Source organism: Hemiscyllium ocellatum, chromosome 46 (genome assembly GCF_020745735.1).
Source record: "Hemiscyllium ocellatum isolate sHemOce1 chromosome 46, sHemOce1.pat.X.cur, whole genome shotgun sequence".
NCBI lineage: Eukaryota > Metazoa > Chordata > Chondrichthyes > Orectolobiformes > Hemiscylliidae > Hemiscyllium > Hemiscyllium ocellatum.
The window spans coordinates 5,179,934-5,198,209 of record NC_083446.1 but is presented as its reverse complement, the minus strand read 5'-3'; the positions used below and the strand labels follow the sequence as shown (position 1 = coordinate 5,198,209).

Genomic DNA, 18,276 nt, shown 5'->3' with positions numbered 1-18,276 from the left:
AGGGACAGGGATTACGGAGACAGGGATAGACGAGGGACAGGGATTACAGAGACAGGGATAGACGAGGGACAGGGATTACAGGGACAGGGATAGACGAGGGACAGGGATTACAGAGACACGGATAGACGAGGGACAGGGATTACAGAGACACGGATAGACGAGGGACAGGGATTACAGAGACATGGATAGACGAGGGACAGGGATTACAGAGACAGGGATAGACGAGGGACAGGGATTACAGAGACACGGATAGATGAGGGACAGGGATTACAGAGACAGGGATAGATGAGGGACAGGGATTACAGGGACAGGGATTGACGAAGGACAGGGATTACAGGGACAGGGATTGACGAAGGACAGGGATTACAGAGACAGGGATAGACCGGGGACAGGGATTGACGAGGGACAGGGATTACAGAGACAGGGATAGACCGGGGACAGGGATTACAGGGACAGGGATAGACGGGGGACAGGGATTACAGAGATACGGATAGACGAGGGACAGGGATTACAGGGACACGGATAGACGAGGGACAGGGACTACAGGGACAGGGACTACAGGGACAGGGATAGACGAGGGACAGGGATAGACGAGGGACAGGGATTACAGAGACACGGATAGACGAGGGACAGGGATTACAGGGACACGGATAGACGTGGGACAGGGATTACAGGGACACGGATAGACGAGGGACAGGGATTACAGAGACAGGGATAGACAAGGGACAGGGATTACAGGGACACGGATAGACGAGGGACAGGGATTACAGAGACAGGGATAGACGAGGGACAGGGATTACAGGGACAGGGATAGATGAGGGACAGGGATTATAGAGACAGGGATAGACGAGGGACAGGGATTACAGAGACAGGGATAGACGAGGGACAGGGATTACAGAGACAGGGATTGATGAGGGACAGGGATTATAGAGACAGGGATAGATGAGGGACAGGGATTGTAGAGACAGGGATTGACAAGGGACAGAGATTACAGAGACAGGGATTACAGGAACGGGATAGATGAGGGATACAGATTACAGGGACAGGGATTACAGGGACAGGGATAGACGAGGGACAGGAATTATAGAGACAGGGATTGACGAGGGACAGGGATTACAGAGACGCAGATATATGAGGGATAGGGATTACAGGGACAGGGATAGACGAGGGACAGGAATTACAGAGACAGGGATTGACGAGGGACAGGGATTACAGAGACGCAGATATATGAGGGATAGGGATTACAGGGACAGGGATAGACGAGGGACAGGGATTATAGAGACAGGGATTGACAAGGGACAGGGATTACAGAGACAGGGATAGACGAGGGACAGGGATTATAGAGACAGGGATTGACAAGGGACAGTGATTACAAAGACTGGGATTGACAAGGGACAGGGATTACAGAGACTGGGATTACAGGGACGGGATAGATGAGGATACAGATTACAGGGACAGGGATTGACGAGGGACAGGGATTACAGAGACACAGATATATGAGGGATAGGGATTACAGAGACAGGGATAGACGTGGGACAGGAATTACAGAGACAGGGATAGACGAGGGACAGGGATTACAGGGACATGGATAGACCAGGGATATGGATTACAGAGACAGAGATAGACGAGGAATAGGGATTACAGGGACAGGGGTAGATGAGGAATAGGGATTACAGAGACACGGATAGATGAGGAATAGGGACAGGGATAGACGAGGGACTGGGATTACAGGGAAATGGATGCTTGAGGGACAGGGATTACAGCGTCAGGGAGTTGAGGGACTGGGAGAGATGTTCGTCACACACTGTGATGCTCCCCCTCCCATGACACACAAACACGGCGTCTGTCTCGAAGGGTCTACTCAGTAACACAGGGTGTTACCAAATCTGGTTTGTCAGACTGTCTGTCCTGAGAGAGCGCCGCACTGTCGGAGGGTCAGTGCCGAGGGAGTGCCGCACTGTCGACGGGTCAGTGCTGAGGGAGTGCCGCACTGTCGGAGGGTCAGTGCTGAGGGAGCGGGCACTGTCGGAGGGTCAGTGCTGAGGGAGCGGGCACTGTCGGAGGGTCAGTGCTGAGGGAGTGCCGCACTGTCAGAGGGTCAGTGCTGAGGGAGTGGGCACTGTCGGAGGGTCAGCGCTGAGGGAGCGGGCACTGTCGGAGGGTCAGTGCCGAGGGAGCGGGCACTGTCGGAGGGTCAGTGCCGAGGGAGCAGGCACTGTCGGAGGGTCAGTGCCGAGGGAGCGGGCACTGTCGGAGGGTCAGTGCTGAGGGAGTGCCGCACTGTCAGAGGGTCAGTGCTGAGGGAGTGGGCACTGTCGGAGGGTAAGCGCCAAGGGAGCGGGCACTGTCGGAGGGTCAGCGCTGAGGGAGTAGGCACTGTGGGAGGGTCAGCGCTGAGGGAGTGGGCACTGTCGGAGGGTCAGTGCCAAGGGAGTGGGCACTGTCGGAGGGTCAGCGCTGAGGGAGTGGGCACTGTCGGAGGGTCAGCACCGAGGGAGCGGGACGGGCCTGACCGTAGAGCCTGGCCCCGAGAGGAAGCTCCGTTTGGAGAGTGGGCCGTACCTGCAGGAGGATGGTTTCAGTGACTGTGGGAACACACTGCAGCTTCTCATCGTTACAGCACCCTGAACACCGGGTCAGCAGGACACACGAAGGCACAAAGATATACTCCACCTCGTTGGGATACTCCCCACTGATGGCGATGAGAGTCTCACGGGTCTGACAGACGGAATGCCAGTACACATCCATCCAGCTCATCACTGTGGGAGAGACAGCGAGAAACCAACTCACACCCTGGCCCATTCCCCTCCGCCCCCTTCCTGGACCCAATCCACCCAACCCTGCACTCGGAGGGCAGGACAGGCCCGTCACGCCAGATCCTGTCATTCGGAGGATGAATGAGACATCCCAACTTCCCAGGCACATTAGAGACACAGACACCCTGGGGATCAGTCATTGGATATCTGGACCCACCCCCACTCTCACCCCCCACCCCATCTCCCCCAAACCCCTCAATCAGACTTAGATACTGTCCTGGGAGGGTTTGATGTGGGACAGTGTAGAGGGAGCTTTACTCTGTACCTAACCACGTGCTGTCCCTGTCCTGGGGAGTGTTTGATGGGGGACAGTGTAGAGGGAGCTTTACTCTGTATCTAACCCCGTGCTGTCCCTGCCCTGACAGTGTTTGATGGGGGGACAGTGTAGAGGGAGCTTTACTCTATCTAACCCCGTGCTGTCCCTGTCCTGGGGAGTGTTTGATGGGTGACAGTGTAGAGGGAGCTTTACTCTGTATCTAACCCCGTGCTGTCCCTGTCCTGGGGAGTGTTTGATGGGGGACAGTGTAGAGGGAGCTTTACTCTGTACCTAACCACGTGCTGTCCCTGTCCTGGGGAGTGTTTGATGGGGGACAGTGTAGAGGGAGCTTTACTCTGTATCTAACCCTGTGCTGTCCCTGCCCTGACAGTGTTTGATGGGGGGACAGTGTAGAGGGAGCTTTACTCTGTATCTAACCCCGTGCTGTCCCTGTCCTGGGAGTGTTTGATGTGGGACAGTGTAGATGGAGCTTTACTCTGTATCTAACCGCATGCTGTCCCTGTCCTGGGGAATGTTTGATGGGGGACAGTGTAGAGGGAGCTTTACTCTGTATCTAACCCCCTACAGTCTCTGTCCTGGGGAGTGTTTGATGGGGGACAGTGTAGAGGGAGCTTTACTCTGTATCTAACCCCATGCTGTCCCTGTCCTGGGGAGTGTTTGATGGGGGGGACAGTGTAGAGGGAGCTTTACTCTGTATCTAACCCCGTGCTGTCCCTGTCCTGGGGAGTGTTTGATGGGGGGGACAGTGTAGAGGGAGATAACTGGGGGTCCCCAGGGTGAATATTGAGAGAGAGAGAGAGAGAGAGACGGGTCAGTACGTACCTTGGTTTGTCTGCTGCTGTGTCTGCAGTGGGTAACGTGGAGTCTGAAAGAGGGAAAACTCTGATTAGAAAGCAGCGTGAAGAGCTCAAACAGCTGATTACCACAGGGCGGGTTCCCCTCGAGGGCGGGTTCCCCTCGAGGGCGGGTTCCCCTCGAGGGCGGGTTCCCCTCGGAGCTGCTCATCATCCCAACAGGGAAACCTATCGGCCGTTCCTTCAGTGTCGCCGGAATTCCCTCCCTCAGGGCATTGTGGGTCTACCCACAGCGCACAGACTGCAGCGGTTCAAGATGGCAGATCACCCCCACCTACTCAAGGTGGGGGCAACTAGGGACGGGGGCAAGTCTGCGCACAGACCAGAGCATTCAGTCCACCATTAACAACCGGGCAAGGGACCAGACACAGCCCCTTCTGCCCCTTGAGGCAGACTATCCCTATCCGAGCCATCTCTCCCACAGTGTGCTCGGGCTCTCCGGACTCCCTGTGGAGGGACAGTGCTCAGTTCTGCCCCCTGTAGGGTTAAACAGGAGATGCCTCCCTCACACAGGGTACAGCTGGACCAACGCAGGGTGCAAAGGTCACACAGAGTGAGCTCACACTCCCTCGACTGTCAGAGACGTCCGTAGTGAGGAGTTAAAGGAGTCAAGTGGGTTGACAGTGAGGGACACCACTGTCCCTGATGAAGGGAAGGTCAGTCAGAGGCCAGGTCAACGGGCAGGAGCTTTCATTCCAAGCCGGAACCTTCTGGAACAATGCCAGGGGCACGTCTTCACAGGGGGGAGTGGAAACAGGAACTCTCACCCCCACCACCCGAAATGTACGTTCGAGGCTGGGTCTCAGTGAAGCCTGAACTATGGGAGGGTCAGGGCGAATGGTGTAAAGAGAATCTCCAGGTCACCACACTGTCGGAGGGTCAGTGCTGAGGGAGTGGGCACTGTCGGAGGGTCAGTGCTGAGGAAATGGGCACTGTCGGAAGGTCAGTGCTGAGGAAATGGGCACTGTCGGAAGGTCAGTGCTGAGGGAGTGGGCACTGTCGGAGGGTCAGTGCTGAGGGAGTGGGCACTGTCGGAGGGTCAGTGCTGAGGGAGTGCCGCACTGTCGGAGGGTCAGTGCTGAGGAAATGGGCACTGTCGGAGGGTCAGTGCTGAGGGAGTGGGCACTGTCAGAGGGTCAGTGCTGAGGAAGTGGGCACTGTCAGAGGGTCAGTGCTGAGGGAGTGGGCACTGTCGGAGGGTCAGTGCTGAGGGTGCGCCGCACTGTCGGAGGGTCAGTGCTGAGGGTGCGCCGCACTGTCGGAGGGTCAGTGCTGAGGGAGTGCCGCACTGTCGGAGGGTCAGTGCTGAGGGAGCGCCGCACTGTCGGAGGGTCAGTGCTGAGGGAGTGCCGCACTGTCGGAGGGTCAGTGCTGAGGGAGTGGGCACTGTCAGAGGGTCAGTGCTGAGGAAGTGGGCACTGTCAGAGGGTCAGTGCTGAGGGAGTGGGCACTGTCGGAGGGTCAGAGCTGAGGGAGCGCCGCACTGTCGGTGGGTCAGTGCTGAGGGAGTGCCGCACTGTCGGAGGGTCAGAGCTGAGGGAGCGCCGCACTGTCGCAGGGTCAGAGCTGAGGGAGTGCCGCACTATTGGAGGGTCAGTGCTGAGGGAGTGCCGCACTGTCGGAGGGTAAGTGCTGAGGGAGTGCCGCACTGTCGGAGGGTCAGTGCTGAGGGTGCGCCGCACTGTCGGAGGGTCAGTGCTGAGGCACAGATCAGTGATAAATTGAATGACGTATTGTCAGGTGTGGTCACACTGCCAGATGGGTGCTCCCTTGTCTGCAAAACCTTCAGTTGGTGAGTGTGGGTGGGGAGGGAGAAGATGTGAGGGGGAATCGTGCTGTCCCTCAGTCATTTCTGTTGCAGCTGCAGTTGCACTGTACACCAGCAGATGGTGATAGTGCACCACAGATACCTGGTCCCTCAAACACCAGCCACTGGTCCCAAGTTGCTGACTGCACTCACACCCCTGTGTCCTTTCTGCAGATCCTTCATACTTTCATGAAGCTCTCTTGACAAAGTGGGGTCTGGAATAAAAACCGGGAAGCAGTTGGGCAGCAGCGCAGTCAGCAACAAGTGCATTAGCAGTTGCATGAGAAAGAGAGAGTGAGAGAGAATGAGAGAGAGAGAGAGAGAGAGAGAGTGAGAGAGAGAGTGAGTGAGAGAGAATGAGAGAGAAAGAGAGAGAAAGAGTGAGAGAGAAAGAGTGAGAGTGTGTGTGTGAGAGAGAGAGAGACAGAGATAGAGTGAGAGACAGAGACAGAGTGAGTGTGAGAGAGAGAGAGTGTGAGAGAGAGTGTGTGTGAGAGAGAGAGTGTGTGTGAGAGAGAGTGTGTGTGTGAGAGAGAGTGTGTGAGAGAGAGAGAGTGTGTGAGAGAGAGAGAGAGAGTGTGAGAGAGAGAGAGAGAGTGTGAGAGAGAGAGAGAGAGTGTGAGAGAGAGATGTAAAAACACATTCCTTTGGAGGTTCCAGGCAGCAGGTCCCACAGAGCGGGACACACACCCACAGCCCCTCCCAACCACAGATCTCAGTTACATCTGCTGAGAGATGTACTGGGACAATTAGTATTTCAGTTAAAAGACCATGGGGTGGAGTCAGAGCAATGTCCAACCCTCCTGTCCTTATCACAGACACGTAGATGCCTCTGCTCCTTCCAGGATTCATCAGCAGCGACACTTGCACATATCCACAGAAAGGACAGATGCTCTGACACTCGTGTCTTATCTCAGGTCAGCATCACCTGGAGTCAGGCCCTGTGTCATAAAACATGCTCCTGACGCCAAACGGGGTGGTGGGTGAGCAGGAGGCCAGAGGAAATGTTACAATGCAGCATCCCCATCGACTTCAGGACATCTCTCCCCAAGACCCCGAAAGCTGCAGAAGCGGCATTTCCAGGGAGGGATTCGGAGCATCTGTTATCAGGATGTCTAAAGCAGCGAAAGGAGTGCCTACCGGTATCATCTCAGCCCTCTGTCGTGGCTTCCAGAATGGCACTGTCCACTCACCTCAAGATCACTGTGAGACCAGTGTGCAGAAATGTTACCCTCAGGCTCATTCAAAACAACTCTTTACTCGTTGAAATTAAAGCTCCCAGGACAGGGTTAGATACAGAGTAAAGGTCCCTCTACACTGTCCCCCATCAAACACTCCCCAGGACAGGGACAGCACGGGGTTAGATACAGAGTAAAGGTCCCTCTACACTGTCCCCCATCAAACACTCCCCAGGACAGGGACAGCACAGGGTTAGATACAGAGTAAAGTTCCCTCTACACTGTCCCCATCAAACACTCCCCAGGACAGGGGCAGCACAGGGTTAGATACAGAGTAAAGGTCCCTCTACACTGTCCCCCATCAAACACTCCCCAGGACAGGGACAGCACGGGGTTAGATACAGAGTAAAGGTCCCTCTACACTGTCCCCCATCAAACACTCCCCAGGACAGGGACAGCACGGGGTTAGATACAGAGTAAAGGTCCCTCTACACTGTCCCCCATCAAACACTCCCCAGGACAGGGACAGCACGGGGTTAGATACAGAGTAAAGGTCCCTCTACACTGTCCCCCATCAAACACTCCCCAGGACAGGGACAACACGGGGTTAGATACAGAGTAAAGGTCCCTCTACACTGTCCCCCATCAAACACTCCCCAGGACAGGGACAGCACGGGGTTAGATACAGAGTAAAGGTCCCTCTACACTGTCCCCCATCAAACACTCCCCAGGACAGGGACAGCATGGGGTTAGATACAGGGTAAAGCTCCCTCTACACCGTCCCCCATCAAACACTCCCCAGGACAGGGACAGCACGGGGTTAGATACAGGGTAAAGCTCCCTCTACACCGTCCCCCATCAAACACTCCCAGGACAGGGACAGCACGGGGTTAGATACAGAGTAAAGCTCCCTCTACACTGTCTCCCATCAAACACTCCCCAGGACAGGGACAGCACGGGGTTAGATACAGAGTAAAGCTCCCTCTATTGTTTTAAACCGAATGTAAAGCTCCATCTTACTTATTGTGCTGAAAATCAGAGAGGCGGACAGTGAGAGGGGTGTTTGCCCTTACCCCAGAGAGAATCAGTGCATGTGAGAATGTGAGTGAGAGAAAGAGAGAGAGAGAAAGAGAGAGAGAGAGAAAGAGAGAGAGAGAGAAAGAGAGAAAAAGAGAGGGGGAGTAGTTGCTTGTATTAGTCAGGCAGTACTTTCCTGGACTGCTTCAGTTGAACAGTGACAGTACAGTCTGTCAGTGAGGCACACACAGAGATGGGACGTTAGGGAGTGGGGAATAGGCAGCTGAGGGGGCAGTGAGGAAGACACAGAGAACAACATGCCTGACTTTCCCAAGCTCCACCATGCCTTGCTCTGGGTATCTGGTCCCAGGTTCAGGAGAATAGTACACCATATCACCCTCTCTGATTCCAAACCACTGAACCCGAACACACTCAAACACAGGGCCACTTCACAGACAGAGTCTAACACATACACAGAGTGCAATCTCATTAAGAGGTTTGGCGGGGGTGTATTATACACAGAATAACAGATACCTGGGGGGGATTCACAGACTGGAATTTAATTGACGGGTTTGAGGTGGGTTATAAATGGACTATCAGATACCTGAGAGTGAGTTACAGACTGGAATCTAATCGAGTGGTTCGAAATGGAATTATATACAGAATAATACATTCCAGGAGTGAATTAAAGACTGGAATCTAATCAGGTGGTTCGGAATGGGATTATATACAGAAGAACGGACCCTTGGGAGCAAGTTACTGATTGAATGTAATCAAGGGGTTTGGTGGGGTTCTATACAGAATAACAGATCCCCGGGAGGGAGTTACAGACTGGAATCTAATTGAAGGGTTCGGGATGGTTTATACACAGAATAACACATCCCCGGGAGTGAGTTACAGGCTGGAATCTAATCGAAGGGTTCGGGGTGGTTTATATACAGAATAACAGATCCCCAGGAGTGAGTTACAGACTGGAATCTAATCGAAGGGTTCGGGGTGGTTTATATACAGAATAACAGATACCCCGGGAGTGAGTTACAGACTGGAATCTAATCGAGGGGTTGGGAGTCGGTTACGAATGGACTATCAGCTACCTGGGAGTGAGTTACATCGGCTAATACTGGTGAGTGGTGTCGGACAGAATCAGACTCAGGTTTGGCCCCGGTTCTGATGACGTAGCCTGATCTAATCTAGGACAGAACCCCAGGGGTACAACTGGAGGGGCAGGGTCACCCCCAGCGGGCACTGAACTGTCAGCTGCAGTCCACCCAAACTCTCCCTCTCTCATCTATTCACAGGTCCAAGGGTCAGAGATCTCCCCCTCCCAGAGACCTGGCCGCATCACCCAGGCTGGCATTGCTGGTGGCGACAGAGGGGCAATGCCACCTTGCACTTGTACTGTCTGACCAGCCAGGCACTTCTCAAAGAGGGGGCAAGGGGTGACCGGTAACCAGACCCCCAACCAAACCTCATCGAGCTCTGCTCGATTCTGGGAGCTAGCTGTGTGCAAACAGGAAAGGAGGCTTCCCTCGGCTCTGTTTGTTGGGGGGAGGGGGGGTCTGGAGAAGAGGAGAAAGGCGCTAAGCAAATGCACAATTTTCACAGCCCTGGCCAGGAGGTGAGGCGGGGATTGCTGCCAATATGAATTTCTGGGACAGGCAGGGCATCGACTCGGTTAATGGCCAGGAAAGGCTCTCTCCGCTGCTGCTCTACACACAAGCCTGCTTTGAAACGCACCTCACCCTGCAGCTCTGAGCGCTCAGTTTGGCATTAATCAATTTACACACACACCCCACCTTCCCCCCACTCTGCAGTCCCACCTGATCGAAGAGGGACCCTTGCCTACTCAGCCCTGGACCACAATGGGATTCTAGAGCATTTTTCACTCAGCTAAATCCATTCCATTAAAAATCTGACTGTGAGAAACATGCAGAGACAGACAGACAGAAAACTCCCTCTCCCCCCGCCCCCCCATTCCTACTCACTGCAGTCTCAAAGGACAGGGGGCAGAGGGGCTCTGCTGTCAGTCTCCACACACTCCCCACGCCCCACCTTCAATTCATCCTCCTCTTTCAACAGGGAATTACTCCTCGAAGCGTCTCAGTAACAGCTGTCCCCCCAGCTGAAACCAACTTCTCTGGAGAGGTCAGCACAGACACCAGAACTGATAGGTCCCGGAGACAGAGAGAGAGAGAGAGAGACACACAGAGAGAGACACAGAGAGAGAGAGAGAGAGAGAGACAGAGAGAGACACAGAGAGAGACACAGAAAGAGAGAGAGAGAGAGACAGAGAGAGAGACAGAGAGAGAGAGATACAGAGAGAGAGAGACAGAGAGAGACACAGAGAGAGAGACAGAGAGAGACACAGAAAGAGAGAGAGAGACAGAGAGAGACACAGAAAGAGAGACAGACAGACAGAGAGAGAGACAGAGAGAGACACAGGAAGAGAGAGAGAGAGAGACAGACAGACAGAGAGAGAGAGAGAGAGACACTCAAGATCCCAGAACTAGACTCAGGACCTAACAGTGCAGCATTTACAGTGTGAGATTGTGTTACAGGGATACAGCCTCATTTGTGCACGTAAAGTCTGGTGCGTGCACACAGTCACATACACAATCACAAACACCCAGGGTCACACAGAGCAACAGTCACAGTCACAGGCAGACACAATGACAGGCACAGACAGGCACAGACACAATGACAGGCACAGACAGACACAGGGTCACTCAGTGACAGTTACAGACACACACAGACTCACACAGTGACAGTCAGAGATACAGTTATACAGATGCACTGACACAGTCACAGAGACACAGGGTCACACATACAGACACTGTCCCAGTCACAGACAGGTCATTCACAGTGTACCACTCACTAACACCAATCTATCTGCCTTGCTGTGGCCCACATCTTACTTTGGTACTGGGGAGGGGAAGGGTTCCTACCTGCAGGCAGGTGAAACCAGTAGGGGCAGCTCAGAGAGTACCAGCTGATAACCTCCGAACTGTCAGCAGCACAGAGAGAGAGAGAGAGAGAGAGAGGAGGCTGCATTGAAGTGATCGTGTGAGAGAGGCTGGTCTCTGAGAAGTTGGGAAAACTTCTGTGGTTCTCTGGTGGAAGAGGGAAATAGGCTGGAGAGAATAAAAGGGACCCTTCCCATCACCGTCCATGCCTTTTGAAATTCCCACCAAAGCCCCCTCAGAGCATCCAGTCTCATTTGTCAAGACTTACCTTGGCAGAGGACCAGCGAAGGGACAGTGCGAGTAGCCAGTGCAGGATTGTCAGGGTTGAAGTTACATCCATCTTCACAAAGATCATTCGGATCCCAGGGTGGGGGGAACTGGGGAAGGGGCTGGGTGCCTTTGCAAAGTGCTGCTTCAGCCGAGGCTCTGGGTTACAGAGTCCATGTCCCCTTCTCCCAGTGACAGTCACAGAGGGAGAAGCAGAGAATTGACTGCTCTCTCTCTCTCCTCTTGTTCACTTCCTTGCTTTCCCCAAAAACATGGTCGAGGGAGATTCCGGGAAAAATCCCAAAGGCATTCCCCAGCGGAGGTGCAGGATAACCAGTCAAACACCCAGTGCACTCACACAACTCTGACAGCTCCTATCCTGACACTGCATACAGTCACTCTCAGTGGCCTGCACAGAAACAGCCTCTCCTTCATTCTCGCCCACCTCCCTTTCTCTCTCTCTCTCTCTCTCTGTGCACTGTCACCGCCTTCACATGATTCCGACTCAGCTTAACTCCTTCCTGCCCACTGCAGTCTGGCATTACAACCACAGACTCAGGACTCAATCTGCCTCCCTTAGCTCAATAGCCAGGGACTGAACTGCATTCAGGCACAGTATTGTGCCGAACCTGTCTGCTTTCACTGGAGAAAGAGAGAGAGAGAGAGAGAAAACTTCCTTCCTTTCTGACATTGTAGGACATTGGTACACAGCAAGTCAGCTTTTGATTCGGGGATCATTATTGGTGCCTGGACTTTGCTGAGATAGAACATAGAACATAGAACATAGAAAGATACAGCGCAGTACAGGCCCTTTGGCCCTCGATGTTGCGCCGACCGAATCCTACCTAACCTACACTAGCCCAATAACTTCCAAATGCCTATCCAATGCCCGCTTAAATGACCATAAAGAAGGAGAGTTCACCACTGCTACTGGCAGGGCATTCCATGAACTCACAACCCGCTGTGTAAAGAATCTACCCCTAACATCTGTCCTATACCTACCACCCCTTAATTTAAAGCTGTGTCCCCTAGTAACACCTGACTCCATTAGCGGTAAAAGGTTCTCAGTGTCGACTCTATCTAAACCCCTAATCATCTTATACACCTCTATCAAATCTCCCCTAAACCTTCTCTTCTCCAATGAGAACAGCCCCAAGTGCCTCAGCCTTTCCTTATAAGATTTTCCTACCATTCCAGGCAACATCCTGGTAAACCTCCTCTGCACTCGTTCCAGTGCCTCCACATCCTTCCTATAGTATGGCGACCAAAACTGCACACAATACTCCAGATGAGGCCGCACCAGAGTCTTATACAGTTGCAACATGACCTCAGAACTCCGGAACTCAATTCCTCTACCAATAAAGCCCAGTACACCATATGCCTTCCTCACAGCACTATTTACCTGGGTGGCAACTTTCAGAGATCTGTGTACATGGACACCAAGATCCCCCTGCTCATCTACACTACCAAGTAGCCTACCATTAGCCCAGTAATCCATCTTCTTGTTACTCCTACCAAAGTGAATGACTTCACACTTAGCTACATTGAATTCCATTTGCCACATTTCTGCCCAGCTCTGCAACTTATCTATATCTCGCTGTAACCTACCACTTCCTTCCTCACTATCCACAACTCCACCGACTTTTGTGTCATCCGCAAACTTGCTTACCCAGCTTTCAAGCCCTTCCTCTAGATCATTTATAAAGATAACAAAAAGCAATGGTCCCAAAACAGATCCTTGTGGTACACTGCTAGTAACTGCACTCCAAGATGAACATAGTCCATCAACTACTACCCTCTGTCTCCTTCCAGCCAGCCAATTCCTAATCCAAACCTCTAATGTATCCTCAATGCCATACCTCCGTAGATCTCCCACTCAACCTTGCTCTGCAATTTGCAGAGAGGGTGGACTCAGTTCTGAGGAAGGGGGTCACCAGACCCGAAACATCAACCCTGATTTCTCTCCATAGATGCTGCCAGACCTGCGGAGCTTTTCCAGCCATTTCTGTTTTTGTGTCTGAGAGGGTACACTGGCCTGGTTTGGTCGGTCATTTGCAAAGAAACGTAGAACTGTACAGCACGGAAACAGACCCTTCGTCCATGCTGGTCAGATATCCTACATTAATCTAGTTCCGTTTGCCAACACTTGGCCCATATCCCTCTACACCCTTCCTGTTCATATACCCATCCAGATGCCTTCTGAATTGTACCAGCCTCCACCACTTCCTCTGGCAGCTCATTCCATACACGTACCACCCTCTGTGTGAAAAGGTTGCCCCTCAAGTCCCTTTTAAATCTTTCCCCTCTCACCCTAAACCTATGCCCCTCTAGAGTCATCAAGTCCTACAGCACGGAGACAGACCCTTCCACCCAAACAGGTCCATGCTGACCAAAACATCCATCCACGCTAACCCCATTTCCCTCCCTTTAGCCTTCCAAACCTTTCCTGTCCATGTATTTGTCCAAATGCCTTTTAAATGTTGTTAATGTACCCACCTCAACCACTTACACTGGCAGCTCATTCCATCTGCATCCCCCCCTCTGTGTAAAAAATGTTGCCCCCTCAGGTTCCCTTTTAATCTTTCCCCTCTCACCTTAAACTGATGCCCTCTAGTCCTCGATTCCCCAACCCTGGGAAAAAGACTGAGTGTATTCACCCTGTCCGTGCCTCTCATGATCTTACACACTTCTATAAGATCCCCCGCCTCAGTCTCCCACGCTCTAAAGAAAAATGTCCTAGCTTGTCCAACCTCTCCCTATAACTCAGACCCTGAATCCTGACAACATCCTTGTAAATCTCTTCTACACTCTTTCCACTTTAATGACATCCTGCTATAGTTTTGGACTCCCACCCCCTGGAGAACAAAACTTGCCCATTCACCCCACCCATGCCCCTCCTGATTTTATAAACCTCTATAAGGTCACCCCTCAGCCTCCGACGCTCCAGGGAAAACAGCCCCAGCCTGTTCGGCCTCTCCCTGCAGCTCAAACCCTCCAACCCTGGCAACATCCTTGCAAATCTTTCCTGAACCCTTTCAAGTTTCACAACATCTGTCCTATAGCAGGGAGACCAGAACCGAATGCAGTGGCTTCACTGATGTTCAGCACAGCCGCAATATGACCTCCTAACTGCCCTGTCTACCTGTGAGTCCATCTTCAAGGCAACTCCACAGATTAGCTGGAGAGTGCAATCACAATTCCAGGCTTCGGGAAGAGAGTACAAGAGTGAGGAGCCGGTGCTGAACTTGTACGGGCCGCTGGTTAGACCCCAGCTGGAGTATCGTGTACATTGGAAAGAATGATTCTGGGATTGAGAAACTTCGGAATAGACTGAAGAACCTGGGGATGGTTCTCCTCAGGCAGAAGGAACCTGAGGAATTTCAAGCGAAGTTTTCAAAAACTGATCCCGGCTGGGGCAGAGTAGACAGGGAACAACCGTTCCCACTTGGAAACAAAAGGGCACCGAGCTAAAGTGGTGTGGATGAGCAGAGGGATCTTGGTGTCCATGTACACAGATCTCTGAAAGTTGCCACCCAGGTAAATAGTGCTGTGAGGAAGGCATATGGTGTACTGGGCTTTTATTGGTAGAGGAATTGAGTTCCGGAGTCCTGAGGTCATGTTGCAGTTGTATAAGACTCTGGTGCGGCCGCATCTGGAGTATTGTGTGCAGTTTTGGTCACCATACTATAGGAAGGATGTGGAGGCACTGGAACGGGTGCAGAGGAGGTTTACCAGGATGTTGCCTGGTATGGTAGGAAGATCGTATGAGGAAAGGCTGAGGCAATTGGGGCTGTTTTCATTGGAGAAAAGAAGGTTTAGGGGTGACTTGATAGAGGTGTACAAGGTGATTAGGGGTTTAGATAGAGTCGACACTGAGAACCTTTTACCGCTAATGGAGTCAGGTGTTACTAGGGGACACAGCTTTAAATTAAGGGGTGGTAGGTATAGGACAGGTGTTAGGGGTAGATTCTTTACTCAGCGGGTTGTGAGTTCATGGAATGCCCTGCCAGTAACAGTGGTGGACTCTCCCTCTTTATGGGCATTTAAATGGGCATTGGATAGGCATATGGAGGATAGTGGGCTAGTGTAGGTTAGGTGGGCTTGGATCGGCGCAACATCGAGGGCCAAAGGGCCTGTACTGCGCTGTATTTTTCTATGTTCTATGTAAAAGCAGCAGACATGAGTTGAGTGGGGTAAAAGAGAACCCTCATCACACAGTGAGTGGTCCCAGTGAGGATTACTCTGCTGTAAAGTGTGGTAGAGCCAGATTCAATCATTCCAGATGGTTATTTCCATCGGAACAAGAGGCAGAATTAGGGAGGAAGGGCAGGACTACGGCCTGAAGTCAAGATGCTCATTTGTGGAGCCATGATGAGATTCCCTGCCACTCTGGGACTGAAAGCATGACATCTCCGATACTGCTACTCCCCTTCAGCCCCAGCTTTGTGAGTGTCAGTCTGACATTTTGAGCTCATGTCTCCAAGGTGGGGCTTGAAAACACAAGGCCTTGTGTTACTAAGGGATGAGCGGTGCCTACAAGCTGGACACCCATCTCTGGGAGTTGGCCAAACGGGGATACAATCTCTTTTCCACCCTGGTAATCGGGTCCATGATTTGTAAACTTCATTCACAGCATCTGGTGAGGCCAGCATATATTGTCCATCCTGAGAGGGTAATGGTGAGCTGCCTCCCAGAACCGCTGCAGCCTATGTGCTGTAGGGACACCCACCCAGTGCTGTTAATGAAGGAGTTCCAGGATTTTTACCCAGCGACAATGAAGGAATGATAAAATATTTCCCAAAGAAGGATCGACCTTGCAGAGGGATGGTGTTCTCATGCATCAGCTGTTCTTGTCTTTTCTGTGATGGGGTCGTGAGTGTGAAGGAGCCTTGGAGAATTTCTGCAGCGCATCTTGTAGATGGTCTACACACTGCTCCCACTCATCGTCGATGGTGGAGGGAGTGAGTGTTTGTGGATGTGGTGCCAACAACACTGACCCTTCGACAGTGCAGCGTTCCCTCAGCACTGACCCTCCGACAGTGCCCACTCCCTCAGCACTGACCCTCCGACAGTGCCCACTCCCTCAGCACTGACCCTTCGACAGTGCAGCATTCCCTCAGCACTGACCCTCCGACAGTGCAGCATTCCCTCAGCACTGACCGTCCGACAGTGCCCACTCCCTCAGCACTGACCCTCCGAAAGTGCAGCACTTCCTCAGCACTGACCCTCTGATAGTACAGCACTCCCTCAGCACTGACCCTCCGACAGTGCAGCACTGCCTCAGCACTGACCCTCTGACAGTGCCCACTCCCTCAGCGCTGACCCTTTGACAGTGTGACACTCCCTCAGCACTGGCCCTCTGACAGTGCAGCACTCCCTCAGCAATGACCCTCTGACAGTTCAGCATTCCCTCAGCTGTGACCCTCCGACAGTGCAGCACACCCTCAGCTCTGACCCTCCGATAGTGCTGCACTCCCTCAACACTGACCCTCCGAGTGCCCGCTTCCTGAGCACTGACCTTCCGACAGTGCAGCACTCCCTCAGCACTGACCCTCCGTCAGTGCAGCACTCCCTCAGCACTGATCCTCCGACAGTGCAGCACTCCCTCAGCACTGACCCTGTGACGGTGTAGCATTCCCTCAGCACTGACCCTCCGACAGTGCAGCACTCCCTCAGCACTGACCCTCTGACAGTGCGGCACTCCCTCAGCACTGACCCTCCGACAGTGCAGCACTCCCTCAGCACTGACCCTCCGACAGTGCAGCACTCCCTCAGCACTGACCCTGTGACGGTGTAGCATTCCCTCAGTACTGACTGTCTGACGGTGCAGCACTCCCTCAGCACTGACCCTGTGACGGTGCAGCGCTCCCTCAGCACTGACCCTCCGACAGTGCAGCACTCCCTCAGCACTGACCCTCCGACAGTGCAGCACTCCCTCAGCACTGACCCTCTGACAGTGCGCCGCTTCCATAGTAATCATGTTTAAACAGTTTGCATCATTGGTATGGGCATCATTGTCAAGTCTCTGGAGTGTGGCTTGAAATCACAACCTTCTGACTCAAGTTGAGACCAAGTTGGCATAGGGAGAAACAGCCAGGATGTTCACTGGTGTAGGAGCCAGATCTTTGGTTCTGGTGTTCAGATTGGTGTAGAGACTAACAAAATATCAGAATGATCATCTCAGAACCATAGGCTACAGTGCCAGAGTGCGATGGACTGCTTCAGTATTTCTGTGTGAATTGTTAACCACCCTGGGATTTTGGTAATGCTAAAGACAACATACACTGTCACCCAAACTTCGCTCTCACCCACTCCAGAGTCTGGGACACTGCCGTCCAGACCAGTGCTACGATGCTGGAAGTAACATCTATCAGATGAGACATTAAACAGAGGCCCTTCCCCACCCTCTCAAGATGCCACACTTTAAGGAAACCAGTGTAATCCCCTTGCAGTTCAGGCCAACATTCATCCCTCAAACAACAGGACTAAAATAAAAGCAAAATAGTATAAAAGCTAGAAATCTGAAACACAGCAGAAAATGCTGGAAATACACAGCATTCAGGACAGTGAGAGAGATAAAGCAGAATTAAAATTTCAGGTCAATGACTTCTGATCAGAACGTATGAAAGGAATAGATTATCTGATTGTTTATCACATCCTTATTTGTGGGAACTGACTGGTACAGATCATTTCCTGTAACGACAATATTGGCCACACCTTCAAAATACTTCAATGACCATGGCGTTGAGGTGCGAAAGGCGTTACAGAAATGCAACTGCTTCTTCCTTTGAAGCCGTTGGTGAGTGTTGAAAGGAAGTGTCGAAAGAGAGGTCCTCTACAGTTGCAGACGACAGATCCTATAATCATTCACTGACTGCACTGATTTTAGCAAAGCCTTCGACAAGGTTAGAAATGTTAGATCACGTGGAATCCAGGGGCAGTTTGAGAATTGGTTACAAAATTGGCTTGACGCTAGGTGACAGAAGGTGATGGTAGACGGTTGCTTTCCATACTGGAGCCCTGTGACCAGCACCGTGCCACAGGGATCAGTGCTGGGTCCACTGTGTTTTCTCTCATTTCCACAGACGGTTTGGATG

General features: G+C 52.5%; 1 protein-coding gene across 3 annotated transcripts in view; it reads right to left on the bottom strand.

Annotated features, from left to right (window-relative positions):
- Window positions 1–11,649, bottom strand: part of LOC132836106 (vascular endothelial growth factor A-like) — a 28,126-nt gene extending 16,477 nt beyond the window's left edge. The window contains exons 1-4 of one of the 3 annotated variants that reach the window (XM_060855376.1): window positions 9,935–10,285; window positions 5,908–5,969; window positions 3,916–3,958; window positions 2,563–2,759 (exon numbers count right to left, since the gene is read on the bottom strand). In XM_060855376.1, the coding sequence (XP_060711359.1) occupies window positions 2,563–2,759; window positions 3,916–3,958; window positions 5,908–5,937 (270 nt within the window). In that variant the 5' untranslated portion in view covers window positions 5,938–5,969; window positions 9,935–10,285. Of the gene's footprint in view, window positions 1–2,562; window positions 2,760–3,915; window positions 3,959–5,907; window positions 5,970–9,934; window positions 10,286–11,180 lie in introns of those variants that run through there. The other 2 variants (XM_060855375.1, XM_060855377.1) reach the window with 2 other exon arrangements.
- Window positions 11,650–18,276: the final 6,627 nt, after the last annotated feature.